Here is a 14,994-nt window from a genome sequence, read left to right on the forward strand (position 1 = left end):
TACATACGTTTTTAAAAGTAAATACAGATAATCTACATACTCTTTCAGAATGCCGATAAATTAGATATATCTATTTCAACCATGTTTTACACTTTACTTATTTTGTACCACATGAGGGTGAGTAAATAATGACAGAATTTTCTTTTGGGTGAACTATCACTTTAAGAATATTCATGCATGCTTCCTGTTACAGAACATTAACCATTCCAAAACACTGCATGTTTACACGTTTGCTTGTAAAACCTATAAAAACAAGCTGACATTTACAGAGGACCAGGACTCCCTTCATTCTGATTTAACTAGAGATAGTGGTGTTGATCATTTGCCTTTTATGAGTTAATGCCAACCTGTCCTCCAACCAATACGCTCGTATAGGTCGTTTGTCCAAATCCCTGAAATACGACCCATCAGAGCGTATCCTACAATTGCGCCCCTATCGGCAAAACGTTGTTTTCATATAAATGTTTTGTATTCTTTTATTTGCACTCTGGTTTGTGTTAATGCATGCATGCGGCATGCAAACATCCATGCGGCAGGAGGACCATGATATCTGCTCACTTTTCAGACGAGAGGACTTTCAGTGATGTGTCTAATTAAGCTACAGGTCCTGTTGTGAAGGGGCTGCTCTTAAATCCACAAACCCCCTACGATTGACCCTGTGATGTGACAATGAACTAGATGTACTTGTTTATGCATTTATCACATGAGAAGTTCTGACCCTTTAATCAGACCTTATAAATAGCATAAATGTTTTTCCACTGTCTTTGTCCAAGTTGTCTCCTGGCCAGGCTTAAAATATCACACGGTCAGTTCAAAAGAGCACAGCATGAATATTAGAGTTAGAGTTGTGATGTATTATTCGCTTGGTATTTGGGACCCCAATAATATTATAAGCAGAGGTTATTTGATGTCAATTACAGGTAAGATTTATGCATAGAGCTAGCTGAGTGTGACCTCATTAATAAGTCAACAAGAATTGACCCTCTTTACTTCAATACAGTTTTTTTCTTTTTTAGCTGATGTTACCTATAGAGAAAATAACATTAACCATTAGCCATCTAATTCAGAAGTGGAGTAGTCCTCCAAAATCCACAAATTACAGTTTGTTATGTAACATTATTAATTTTCCTAATCCAATCAGTTTCCGATGGATAAAACCAAGATCCTACACCCTAATTTTTTTTTTGATAAACATGTTGCATTATGAGAGTAAAGTCGGGTGCGAATGCTCTTTCATGTTTACTTCAACATATTTTATATAAAAAAATTGAATGTTTTGAAACAAGCCTCTCATGCTAACCAGGACTGTTTTCGATAAAAATGCAGTTATAAATGTTGTCAAATCTTATTAAAATTCAAAACAAAGGATTTATATTTAAATATATTTAAAATGTAATTGATGGCTTCCTGCCATCAGTGTCATATGATCCACCATCAGAAACTATGCTAACATGTCAATTGGGTGCTCAGGAAACATTTTTTTTAGATTAGATTAGATTCAACTTTATTGTCATGGCACATGTGGGTACAAGGCAACGAAATGCAATACAGGGGAAGATTTCTTCTTCTTATGAATTATTATGTTGTGTTTAACACACACACACACACACACACACACACATATATATATATATATATATATATATGTATATATAACTAAAATGATTAAAAAAAAAAATTACATTCTAGAATTAATTAGATGGAGTAATTTGTCTGCTGCCACTTCTCACCAATTCAAGACAGGACGACGACAGCACTGTCCAGACTGAGTATCAATGGATTAATAATTTGGATTTACTCTGAGCCAAAGACAATCCATACAGCATAACACTCATTCCACAATGCTGCCTAAATTCATGAGGTCTGGGAAAACATGTTTTATGGGCGGCACAGGACTGGGAAATACTAAACAGGGTCTTCCACCCCTGCTTTTTGACTGGCCGATGTGTCATCTGAGTCCATCCTAGAATCACGAATAGAAAAACAAAATGTAATTTTTGATGTAACAAACAACAATGTACCACCAGCACAGCCTTTTTTGGAATCTGCTGTTATCAGGGGCCCGTGAGGTCATTTTCTAAACATGTTTAACGCAAGTTTTGTCATCCTTCTGTGAATGTTTGAAAATCCCTCACACCTGTTTCAACACGTAATAGCAGTGTGTGCAGAGCTGTGGGACTGCATCGAAAGTTTGGTTAGGGGGATTCTCCTAGGATCAGCCCACCACAACCACGCAAAGATCGCTGTGCAAGTTTTATTTCGAGTGCTGCTGAGGATTTGTGGGAACAAAGGAAATTTATTCTGGGAGAACCTCATTGACAATATCCAACAAGAAAATCCCTAGCATGACCATGACTGACAGATCCTTCTCACTGAAACACTGATTAAAAGTAAGCAATGAGCAATATAATAATGAAGAAATGCTGAAGCTTATTTCTTCAGAAATACTGTGTCCAGCTGATATGTCTCGGTTCCCATATTAGGGCAGATGCGAATGTGTGTGTATAAAAATAGCTCAAGGCATTCTCCACAGCCCATCGCTCCAAATCCCTCCGGAGAGCTTTTTAATTTACAGAGCTGAGGGAAGCGTCCGTCTTCAGTTGATAGGTGTGTTAATCTGTCTGCTTGTGTGCGAGTGTTCCTGAAACCCTTGCTAATAACTCACCAATAGGTAGATATTCTGCATGTTCATCGCATATCACAGCTTCATCTATTTCCAATTTCAGCCTGGATAGAAGAATTAATTTCTAGTACCACAACAACATGAAACAGCAGGGAAAAACAATGCCAGATGATACAAATAAACCATATAATTATGTATAGGTATGTAAATTAAATATAGGCTCATCAAAATGTGAAAAGTCTTATGATGCTGATGATGACAAAGGCTGTGCCTCTGTTTTGGCTAAACATCTACTTTAACCTGGTGGAAACTAGCTAAAATAGGATGGGTTGCATGACATGCCCTCATCCTTTAAATCTATAAACATAACTAGTTATAGCACTGTGTAGAAAAATGACCCATGCAGGCTAAATTAAATTCAAACTTGTAGCAAAAATAAACAAGTTTGTGTCAACTACAGTTGGTTTTGCACATTTCATCAATCGTTGGCGAAAGGATGAAATGATTACATTTTAAGCAACCTTTTCAGAAACCTTTAAAATTGCAAAAATGATCTCTTTTATGTATTTTGTTGCATGGATGCAGTTTATGGCTACATTCTAACCCTTAAATTGGCCCAATTTCCAAGATAAATATACAAAACGGGGATTTTAAACCATAAAAAATAAAATAAAAACAATGTTATGAAATTAAGAAAACATTAAATGGTATTATTATATAAAGTTATATATTATACACTACGTAGGTTTTTAAAAGGAATATCTTGTGCTATTCAAGGCATATCAAAATGCAGTATGTTGAAATATTATTACAATTGAATATAACTGTTTTCTATTTTAATACATTTTAAAATGTTTAAAATTTTCAGTCATCAACAAACCCAGTCTTTAGTGTCACATGATATAATCCTTCAAAAAAAAAAAAAAAAAAACCAACAAAAAAAAAAAACATATTATTATCAATGTTGAAATAGTTGTGCTGTTTAATACTTGTCTGTATTAAAAAGGTTACTAATTACATAAACTATTTTTGTTACAGCCAATACAAGGACATTTTTAAGTAATTATATATATATATATATATATAATGCATTATGCTGATTTTGCATGCATGCCAGCAAAGGTGTAATAAATCGGCATTTCAGCATTTTATAAAATGTTTCCTGACCAAAGCTGTGAATCCCTGCTGAAATAACCCACGTAAACAACTTAATCATCTGGGCTCTTCTGCCACTCAGCAGCCGCCACCTTTACAGAATGCCATTGCTTCGTGTCAGACATGCAGGCTCTGTTCCTTATCCTGTGGAAAGGCTGCACCTTCCCTGACCTGACATTTCTGTTCAGAGCCATCCATCTGCAATAAGCAAGAGGTGTTGACAGCACGGTCTGACCAGTCCTCTGCATCTTCACTGTCGACTGACACAATTTTCTCTCTGCAGCTGTGAGAAAACAGATGAAGCTTTGAAAATGGAGAGCAAAAACAACAACGAATAAACTACCACATGATCGCTTGCACATCCCGAGCCCTGTTCCCTTCCTAAACAGTGTGTAACTGCCAATCATTTCCTAAATTTATACCAAGAGGCAAGTGAATCCACAGAGAGTGATTGATAAATACTCTAGTAAATGTGTTTCGGGTTTTATAGTGCGTCACAGAGGACGGGATAAAACCCAGCCTCATCCAGAGCTTATTTCATCCATCTGTGATGACACATCATTGCACTGTCACCTTCTCGTTCATTACTGTTCTTTCATTCAGTGCTCCTGGGGCTTATGCTGTGGAATCGCACACTTGCGTCGCACATAGCTGCAGGACAGCAGGAGACGTGGAGGCACGCCAAAGCCAGTCCAGAGAAAACACAACCAGCTCGCATTCCTCCATGCATCCTTGGCTGTTATAAGAGCGGTGGGCTTTTCAAATGTTTACTCCGTGCTTGATTTAGGTTTTCCAAAGCCTTTATAAAGCTCTTTAACACAAAGGAGTCTCTGCACAGGCCTGTTGTTTTTCTCAGAATCAGCAGTCTTTGTTTCATATCTCATACAACAACTCTGTAAAAAAAGATTATTTTAAAGGTTTGTTTTACAAGAAAATAATATTTCACACATTCTAACTCAAAATTCCATGAAAAATTAATGTATTACTTGCTCTTTCTTTGTAGTTATTTGCAAAAATACATCAATTTTAAATCCTACATAATTTCTTTACAAAAAAAATTATAATTTTTTTTTTACTGTTGAAATCGGCACGAGTCCCAGATGATTTGCATGAAATCACTTATGCAAACCTACAAACCCACAGTAAATGTGACAACAACAACAAAAAAACACTAGATGAGAAACTTTTTTTACATTCATGTTTTAAGAACACATACATATACACAGTTATGCTCTTGTGACATTAATAACATTCACATTGTTAATGAAAATATTTCTACAGGTGAAAAATACATATTTTTCTCCTGTAAACCTGTTAGTATTTTGATTAAATATATTTATATTGTATATCTGAAATGACCACTAAATACCATTACATTTTTATAAATCGACAAAATATAAATTAAGATAAATTAAGAGCCTGTCATATTGATATACCACATAGTTTATAAATTAGCCAAAATAACTGATCCACTAAATAATTTATTAATTGATGATCCATATTTTGGTGATGTCTGTTTTTATTTTATTTTACTTTAATAGTGAAAAGTTAATCAATACAAAAGTAAGCTAATAAACAGATTATAAAATTAATAAATAAATTAAAACAACTTCTTAGAGCTTTGTTAATAAAATATAATAATAATAATAATCTAATAACGACGTCAGCAAATAAACAAGCAAATAAACAAATTTTTCACTTTATGTTGGCCTTTTTGGGAGGAAAACATATTTGGTTAAACATTTTTTTTATGTTTTTATAGACAAACTTACTTTTGTAATACTGACAGTCATATTTGTATTCATTCTGTTGTTATTTTACACATGCATTTTTGTTTCATTACAAAATCTAACAATCCTGATCACTCCTCCCTATTTACTATTAACTAGAGTTTGGAAGGATAATGATCCAGGATTGGCTTCCTTCATCAGTCGTGTGTCATCACAACAAACTCTGGATGGAGGAGCAGATCCAAACAGGCCGTCCTGTGATCTTGAGATAGGGATGCACTCCGTGTGCTCTACCGCCCCCCTGTTTGTTTTCCCCACCCCTTTCAGTCCCTCCTATAAACTTTGTAGCGAGTCCTGAGAGCCTGTGTGTCTACATCCAACATTCTCCTGCTCTTCACACTTTAACTTTTATCTGAAAGGACTGCTTCCTCTTTTGGCTGCTGTTTAACGGGTAAGAAAAAGGCTTTTAATCAATTAAATCTTAAGCTTAACAGCCCTCGAATGAAATTATCACAGCTACTTGAGTAAAATAATATCCAAATATTAGCTTTAATATTAAAACATTACGATTTCCTAGACATTGCACGCAGTTTAAATAAGAAAATAGTGAAAGAGAATTTAAAAACATCACACTTGAAGGACACAGAGGATGAGCTGTCTAGAAAGAACACCAAAAGCACATTTGCATCCTGCACTGAAATACCACTTTCATAAAATTTGTTTTCATGCAAATCAGCGAACTGAAAACAGTCGGTCAAAGTCAAACAATAATTTGATGAACTGTAACATACGTTCACGGGAATAAATCTAAATGTGCTTTGATGTTTTATTTAGTTTTTACTATACAACCAGTACAGAGTAACGTTGTATAGTTTTTTTTTAAATCGAATAGAAGGCAAATCTAGTGGGCTTTTGTTAAACTTCAATACAGCTAATCACAAATGCTAGTGTTTACTTTCCAGCTAAACAGTTATTATTGTCTTTGGATCACAGGAATGGAATGCAGGGCCTCTCCTGATAAAAACTGTTTTTTGAAGCCTTTAAAATGAAATCAAGTTCATAAGTCTCCACTTTTGCTGAGATATTTTAATTTTTATCATCTTGCTGATGTTTGTTTATCCTGTCCACATAGAGCAACTTAAGTCAAGTGCCCTCCTCGAGGGGCTAATAGCGATATGGGGTCTCTTAAATCTAGTTCAATCTTAATACACTATATAGCACCCTGATATGCTGAAGTTTCTCATCTAAAATGCTCTTTTCCTGAGGCTAGATAAGTAAGATAGAGAGACGGATAAACAACGACTTCTCGTCTTTCGGTCAATTAACTCGGTTAATAGGAATGCTGTTCCTGGAAAATAATCAAAGAATGTCTTACTTGGAATTACTTGAACTTGTTATGACATTTAGAGTGACTCGACTGACTGTACGTGAACTTTTGGCAAAGTCTGGAAATACTGAGCACATATATCTGCAGACGGCCGATAAGAGAATAGCTTGAGCTGTTAGACAAGTGGCTGTCACTCACAAATGCGTGTCATTCACAGCTTTTAACATGAGTGCTCTAAAGAGGGTAAGAGACACTACTGTCTGAACTTTGAGTGCCACTACAGAGTGTTCATGCTAATCACATCACTTTGGAAAAAAGGCAAATATGCAAGACAAATGCATGATATTAATAAAAATAATTTAATAACAATTTTAAGATTCCTATTGTTGTTGTTTTTAAAGAACTCCTAATAAAGAAAACTCTGAATTTGCACAATATCTACTGAACATGGAGTATTTTCATGCAGTATTTTTAATTACTCTGCATGTATTTGTTAATGGATTACATGAAAATGTTTTATATGTTAAATAAATAAATACAGTGTATGTCTTTATTTATAAATAAATAAAATATATTATATGTAATTTAACAAATAAATATACTAATAAATTAATATAAACATTAAGCATTTTTATACACACACACACACACACACACAGATAAATACATAATTATATAATACATTTAGTCCAATGTAAAAAGTTTTTAACATATTTAATTTGTTTATATATGATAAATTATGTACTTTTTAGAGTGTTACACATCACTATGGAAGCACGTTTCCGCCACTGAATAAAAATAAAACAAGGTAATTGCAACATTTTCTCTCACAATTTTGAGTTATGAAGTAAAAATTGTGAGAAATAAAGTCAGAATTGCGAGATATTAAGTTCAAAATATGAGTTATAAAGTCTGAATTTCAAGATATAAACTCGCAATTCTGAGTTTTTCCTTCTCAAAATTGCAAATTATAATGTCAAAATTGAGAGTTATAAAGTCAAAATGAAAGCTATAAATTCACAATTCTGCAAGATAAAAAGTCACAATTACCTTGTTTTATTTTTTATTTAGTGGCGGAAATGGGCTTCCATACATCTCTCTATAGCAAACAGAAAATAGTAGTACATATTTTTGTGGTACCTGATGCATCACTTTCATCAGGTCTTTTAATTTTATGTTGCCATAAATACAAATAAATAAATAAATAAGGACAGTAATATAGAATTATGGGCAAGGATGCAACATTACAACCTGAAAGGTAAAAAAATGCAGCCCACTGTAGAGGGCAACATAGCCTACATCAGAGATTTAAATAAAGACTGAGCTAAGCACATCAGAATCAGAACAGATTTACTATAAATAAATCCAAGTGTGATATGTTACCTGACCTGTTATATTTTTATGTCTAAGACATAAAGAATAATTTCTCTAATCTTCACCTTAAGGCACCACAAGAACATAACAGCGCCACCATCTCCATTCGTCCATTCCCCTCACTGCCGCTAGTCTACAGTCTTCATCAGGATGGAGAGGGTGCAGCACATGGCACGCTCAGCCATCCGGAGGGCGTCCAACATCGAAGTGAACCCACAGACCAAACGTAACCTACAAGATCTCATCATCAACTTCTCCCTCATCCTCATCTGCCTGCTGCTCATCTACATCATCGTCTTGCTCATGTGACAGCAAAAGATGACAACCGGCCAATCGCAAGGCGCACTGCACAAGACCTTGGACAGTTTTGGGGAATTTAAAATGTCCTACTGATGATGTGACACATGTTAATTTCCTGAAATGATTCGAGGGCGGCACTGATTTTTCTTCATTTATGTTTGTTGTATTATTCATTCAACAATTAAGCATATTTTTGACCTTTGGATGATTAGAAATCTCATTAGTTATTTCTTGTATTGGGTTATGTGTAAAACATACAAAATGCATGTGAGGTAAATTCAGATATGTTTTATATATGAATGAAGACCTCACAGAATGAAGCAGTCATACGAACTGGTGTAATTCACGAAAAAACACAAAATACCTGTAATTTCTGGCAAAGGTATAGCTCCCAACAGCAATCAGCAATTCCTTTAAGTGCCAAGTCATTTATGTAAATATTCCCTTCAAAAAATCTTGTAATTGTTGTGTTGAAATGCAAAATTTATAGGTCAGTCCCAGAGATCATATATTATTCACAGAGGAACAGTGCATGTTGACACTGAGGTTAATTACACTTGTACACTTAACATATTAATGTCTGTTTACACTTCCTGTGAACACGATCTGAGAAAGAGAGAGCCAAAATGGGTAATTTAAGGATGTTTTTAAATGTGGACAACCAATAAAGAGAAAGTTTGTTTTAAATGATCCAACTGACTGAATTTTTCAAACAAAGTAGCGAGAAATAAACCATGTGTAGATCCTGTTCAAGTCACAGAAACGGAAAACCATAAAAAACACTAAAAGGTACTTAAAGTGCATTTGAAGGGATAGTTCAGCTACAAATAAGAATACTAAATAAAAAAGTCTAATTATCTCTCCCTCATTCAAAACCTATATGCATTTTTCCAAATTTGTTTCCTAGTTTATACAAAGTTGTAAATAAAACGTCTCGGCTACGTATGGTAACCCTCGTTCCCTGAAGGAGGGAATGGAGACGCCACGTACGTGACCGACGAATATGGAACATCGCTTCGATAGACCAATCTACTTCGAGTGTAAACTAAACAAGCCAATTCACATTGGCATGCAATTATTGCATCCAGCATTCCAGTTGCAATGCATTCCAATGCAATGCATTCCAGTTTTTCGCTGAGGAGCCGAGCCGGGGACCCGGCAGCTCAGCGGTGGTACAGCAACCATGGCGACGGGACGTGGTGTCTCTGTTACCTCCTTCAGGGAACGAGGGTTACCATACGTAACCGAGACGTTCCCTTTCAGTCGGTCACTCTCGACGCCACGTCGGTGACCGACGAATATGGGATCCCTATCAAAGCGCCATGGGTGCTGCCTCTTCCAGTGCCCTGTTGCGAGCCGCCTGCGCCCCTATTAGGTGTAGGCCGGGGCTCAGAACAAGTAGCTCCACTCACCATTGTCAAAGCACTACCTCACTGGGTGAGATTGGATAACACTGGGAAAACATACCCGGTCCCATCCTTCCGGAAGGAGGTGTCAGAGGCAAATACACATATAGCATCCGTTTAGGAGTATACGGAGAAATTTGAGGTGATTAAAAACCCTCTTGGGAAGGCAGAAGTCTGCCGGGGAAACACAGGCTCTAAGGCTATACCGTGGACTATACTGTACACATACGAGTACCGCTTAGGTCTCAATATGGAACCCACCCTTCCATGGTTCTCACGGATACATTAGGAAGGCCTGGCGCCGGACGTTCCGCCGCGTCCAGCTGCTTAGGGTGATGGAGGATTTCAACAGGGTCTACAGTACGGACACTCTGGAGCAGTTTAAGCAAGCCGACACTAACCGGGGCCTCTCAGTGCCACTACCCATTTGAGGTGAGAACACAGGAGGATACCGGCTTTACACGAAGGCTATAGAAACTAGCGAACGTGTTAGGGTTCTCCCAGCCCGCAGCTCTACAAATATCTGTCAGCGAGGCGCCACGAGCCAGCGCCCAGGAGGATGCAACACTTATAGTTGAGTGAGCTCGCAACCTGAGCGGGCAGGGCACATCCTGAGCCTGATAAGCCAGGGTTATGGCATCCACAATCCAGTGGGCCATCCTCTGCTTAGAGACGGCTTTCCCCTTCTGCCGGCCTCCGTAACAGACAAAGAGCTGGTCTGAGGTCCTGAAGCTTTGTGTCCGGTCTACGTAGCACCTTAATGCTCGGACGGGACAAAGCAAAGCAAGGGCTGGGTGATACAGCATGCCTGGAGATCTGCTCTAGGGGGACCCCTGCCCAGAGAAATGAAAGATCTGAACACGGAGTGAGGGTTTGGTGACAGGCCAGTGTAACTTGGACCCGGTGAGTGCCGTGCTTCCACGCCCACCTCGGGACTCGGCCATAAAGCCAGTGCTGGAGCGGTCTCATATTTGATAGGCCGAGCGGTGTAAGTGCCGCCGCGGCCGCCATATGCCCCAGGAGCCTCTGAAAGAGTTTCAGTGGGACTGCTGTCCTGTTCTTGAACGTATTCAAGCAGGCTACCACCAACCGCGCACGTTCCTCTGTGAGGCGTGCTGTCTGTTAGACCGAATCCAACTCCATACCGAGAAAAGAGATCCTCTGCCACGGGGAGAGTTTGCTCTTTTCCCAGCTGACCTGAAGGCCCAACAGGCTCAGGTGCTGGAGCACCACATCCCTGTGCTCGCACAACTGATATTGAGACTGTGCTAGTATCAGCCAATCATCTAAGTAGTTGAGAATGTGAACACCCTTCTCTCTGAGAGGAACGAGAGCTGCATCCGTGACTTTCGTGAAGACACGGGAAGACCGGGACAGCCCGAAGGGCAGGACCTTGTACTGATATGCCAGTCCTTCGAACGCAAACCGCAAAAAAGGTCTGTGGCACGGAAGGATGGACACATGAAAGTACACGTTCTTCAGGTCGACCTCTGCAAACCAATCTTGGGGACGGACGCACCTGAAAATGCGTTTCTGTGTCAACATTTTGAACGGTAGCCGATGGAGGGCCCAATTCAAAACTTGCAGATCCAAGATCGGTCGTAACCCACCGCCTTTCTTGGGTACAATGAAGTACGGCTGTAAAACCCTGTCCTCATATCGGCTGGAGGGACCGGCACTAATGCGTCCTTCGCCAATAGGACTGCGATCTCTTCCCACAAGACAGGGGCATCGGACGCTTTCACTGTAATGAAGCGGACACCGCAGAGCTTGGGGGGATGCCGGGCGATCTGAATCGCATAGCCGAGGCTGATGGTTCGCAGAAGCCAGTGAGACGGGCTGGGTAGCGCTGACCAGGCGCTTAAAAACCGTACAAGCGGGACCAGCGGAACCACAGCCGTACCTGCAGTGGGGCAGCGAGGTGGAACACAGGGACCCAACTCAGGCGGCTTGTGAGCAGGCCGGAGTGCCGTGCGAGTGTGGGGTGCAGGGCTCACCTGGTTCCACGGGTTGGCAGAGGGTGCGTGAGTAGGGCCTGAGATCGACATCTGGTCGGGGGAGTCCCACTGGATACCGCTGGTACGCTCCTTGAAGAGGGCCCAGCGCGTTCCGTGGGTTGCTCCACTGGATCGGAGGTGCAAGAGGAGTGGTGGTCCCCAGAGGGTTGGTTCCCTGCGGGGTTTGCCACCACTGTGACCCTCAAACCACCCCACTACTGCCAGAAGTGATTCTCGTCTGTCCGCCACCAGAACGAGCCTCAGATCGCGGCCGGGGAATTGGCCGCTTGCAACACGACAGGGGTAGTGCAGCCTGAAGTGTGCAATCCACTCGACACAGGAACGACCGCCGCTGAAGCACCGTCTCTCCAACACACGAAGCTTCCGAGAGCGTGCTGAACTTGTAGTTCACAGCAGACACAGTTGAGCAGAGCGATAATAACGCTCGGCTCCAAAGCGAAAAGCTGGAATGCATTGCACCTGCTGCCTTCTTATACTCACGCAGTGATCAGCGGCAGCTGGATGCAATAAATTGCATGCCAATGTGCATTGGCTCGTTTAGTTTACACTCGAAGTAGATTGGTCTATCGAAGCGATATCCCATATTCGTCGGTCACCGACGTGGCGTCGAGAGTGACCGACTGAAAGGAAACAATGATTATTGGGGAACATTTCTTTGTAATTATTTGTAAAATTTACTAGAAATTTCTGAGTGAAAATTGTTTCAATACCAACTTTTTTTTTCAGACTAGTTCTGTTCCTATGACTTTAGAAGACTTAACATATCATGCAATGTAATGCATTTTGCATAATTTGACAGCTTGTTAGTTCAACAAGTATTTTAAATACTTTTGTTTTTATTGGCAAAATAACAGTTTGGACCGACATGAGGGTGAGTAAATAATGACAGCATATTTGAGTAAACGATTCTTTTAAAAGACATGCAGTCCTATGACAATGCTCATAAAGCTTTAAATGTTTTATTTATCAATTGTATTTATTATATTGATGGTTTATAGTTTGTAAGAAGACAATATAATACAAATATGTAAGTGTCTGTGCAATTTATTTCAAAACTGGCAAGACATTGATATTCCAACAGTTTTAGTCCACCCAGAAAAGACATATTTATGAATATTATATGAAATGAATGTGCATCTCATTTTAAATCAAGTAATTGCCTATATCAAAAGGGAAAATAACAAACTCACAGTGAGATATCAAGAAACAGACAAATGGGCTATTGAAAACTGCAGTTTCGCATGCTCTTCTGTTGAGTGTCTTGAAAAATTTAAAAGGAGAAGTACTGTGAAAATAGCTCTTGTGGTTGCTGTTCTTTTGGTGCTACAGTTGAATCCTCAGTCTTACGAGGGCTGCACAAAACACAGAAAAGTCAGACACAACCAGTTAGGCTGCAGCAACATTAAAGGAAAGAGAATTTGCACATCTTAATCAAATACTTCCACATTGAGTTGCTAGTTTATAGCATGATGATACTATCTAAAAAATGAAAAGTGGCCGCAAAAAGTATGTAGACTTTTAGGCAACTCTTTGAATGTCATTGCAATAGATCAGAAGTGGCATTTATGTTAAAGAAAGATGCACAAAAAGCAGACATACTGCTTAAAATTGAGACTGTATGTATTTGGATCAGCATTTTTGTGCTTTATTGGAAGGGGACGCTACTCAAAGGCTCATTTCAAATGAACAGAAGGAAAGACGAAGTGTACATACATTGAAAAAAATTCTGCAGGCTTTTTGAAGGATTTTTTAAAAGTCTCTAAATGTAAATGTGTTATATTTGCAACCCATAGTTTGAAAATAAAACATACCCATTCCCATTTCCTTCAATGCGTCACCTCTTTGTTATTATTTGTAAAATTCTCAAGCAATTTCTGTTGTAAATAAAACACACTAAATTCATAATTTGGTCATTTCTGGTGTGATCCTGAGCAATTCATTTGAAAACAGATATAAACTCATCTAAACTTAACAAAATATGATTTAATGTGCAAATATCAGTAAATATTTTTAATAATATTACCTCAACTGTTGGTTAAATGTAATTTCACACACTATTTTAGGAAAGTATATTTATATTATATAAATATAATAAAAGTTATTTTATAGGGAATATATGCAATTCTTATGAGTGTCTATTTTTTTGTGGCCACTGTTCATGTGTATTTACATTATTTACCTATAGTAGTCATTACTATACTCAAGTAACCTTTGCTGTTTTTGGCAGCAGTAAAAATTTAATCTGATGTCAAACTACCGCAGCATACAGTGCAGTGTCTCTTGACCAATAGGAAGCTGCCCTCCTTTTTCAAGCATCAAAGAAATCACAGGCACCATGCTGAACTATTTCCTTTTAAATGATAAATAAAATATGTCCTTCTACCAGAAACCATCTAATATTATCTCCCAGCCCAAAGCTGCGTATAACATGTTCCTGTGCTTGATTTTCACTAGGCAAGAAATACCAGAAATAGCTGCTCATCATTTGAATAGCTTAATTTAAAACCACAAAACAATGCATGAAATGTGGAGGGTGGAGTACAGCTAATGGGCGGAGCCATACTCACGACTGCTATGTGATGACATGAGATGACATCAACCGCATGCTTGTGTCAGCATTCCAATGCCATTGTTTGATCACACACTGTTTAGGTGAACTTTCAGTCCGATTTAATGGGTAAGTTCACCCAAAAATTCAGAGAAAATTAGTCCATAATTGACTCACCCTCATGTCATCCTAGGTGTATATGACTCTCTTCTTTCAGACGAATCCAGTCGGAGTTATATAAAAAATTGTCTTTGATCTTTTAAGTTGTTTAATGCCACTCAGCGGGTGTTACATACATCAGTCCAAAAGAAGTTAAATAAAAAGCACCCACCCTTAAAAAAAAGTCTCACATGGCTCCGGGGGGAAAACAAATTCCTCCTCTAGCGTATTGATGCGTTTTTGTACGAAAAATATCCATATTCAAAATGTAATAATCACTTTAATCTAGCTTGCGCTCTCTGTAAAACGGAACCAGTTTTGGGGGAATGATGTATGAGGTCAGTGTTGTGCATA

The 14,994-nt window shown here is 38.6% G+C and overlaps 2 protein-coding genes across 3 annotated transcripts in view; one reads left to right on the forward strand and one right to left on the reverse strand.

Moving 5' to 3' along the window:
• The first annotated feature begins 5,801 nt into the window (after window positions 1-5,801).
• On the forward strand, window positions 5,802-9,196 carry LOC132112532 (cardiac phospholamban-like). The gene is made up of 2 exons (XM_059520051.1): window positions 5,802-5,959; window positions 8,281-9,196. The coding sequence occupies exon 2, from the start codon at window positions 8,360-8,362 to the stop codon at window positions 8,516-8,518; it is 159 nt and encodes a 52-aa protein (XP_059376034.1). The 5' UTR covers window positions 5,802-5,959; window positions 8,281-8,359; the 3' UTR covers window positions 8,519-9,196.
• Window positions 9,197-12,961: 3,765 nt separating this feature from the next.
• fam184aa (family with sequence similarity 184 member Aa) overlaps window positions 12,962-14,994 on the reverse strand; it is a 31,015-nt gene continuing 28,982 nt past the window's right edge. For both annotated transcript variants that reach the window (XM_059520057.1, XM_059520056.1), the window contains one exon: window positions 12,962-13,285. In XM_059520057.1, coding sequence (XP_059376040.1) covers window positions 13,277-13,285 — 9 coding nt within the window. In that variant the 3' untranslated portion in view covers window positions 12,962-13,276. The remainder of the gene's footprint in view (window positions 13,286-14,994) is intronic.

Source organism: Carassius carassius, chromosome 32 (assembly GCF_963082965.1).
Source record: "Carassius carassius chromosome 32, fCarCar2.1, whole genome shotgun sequence".
NCBI classification, from domain to species: Eukaryota; Metazoa; Chordata; class Actinopteri; order Cypriniformes; family Cyprinidae; genus Carassius; species Carassius carassius.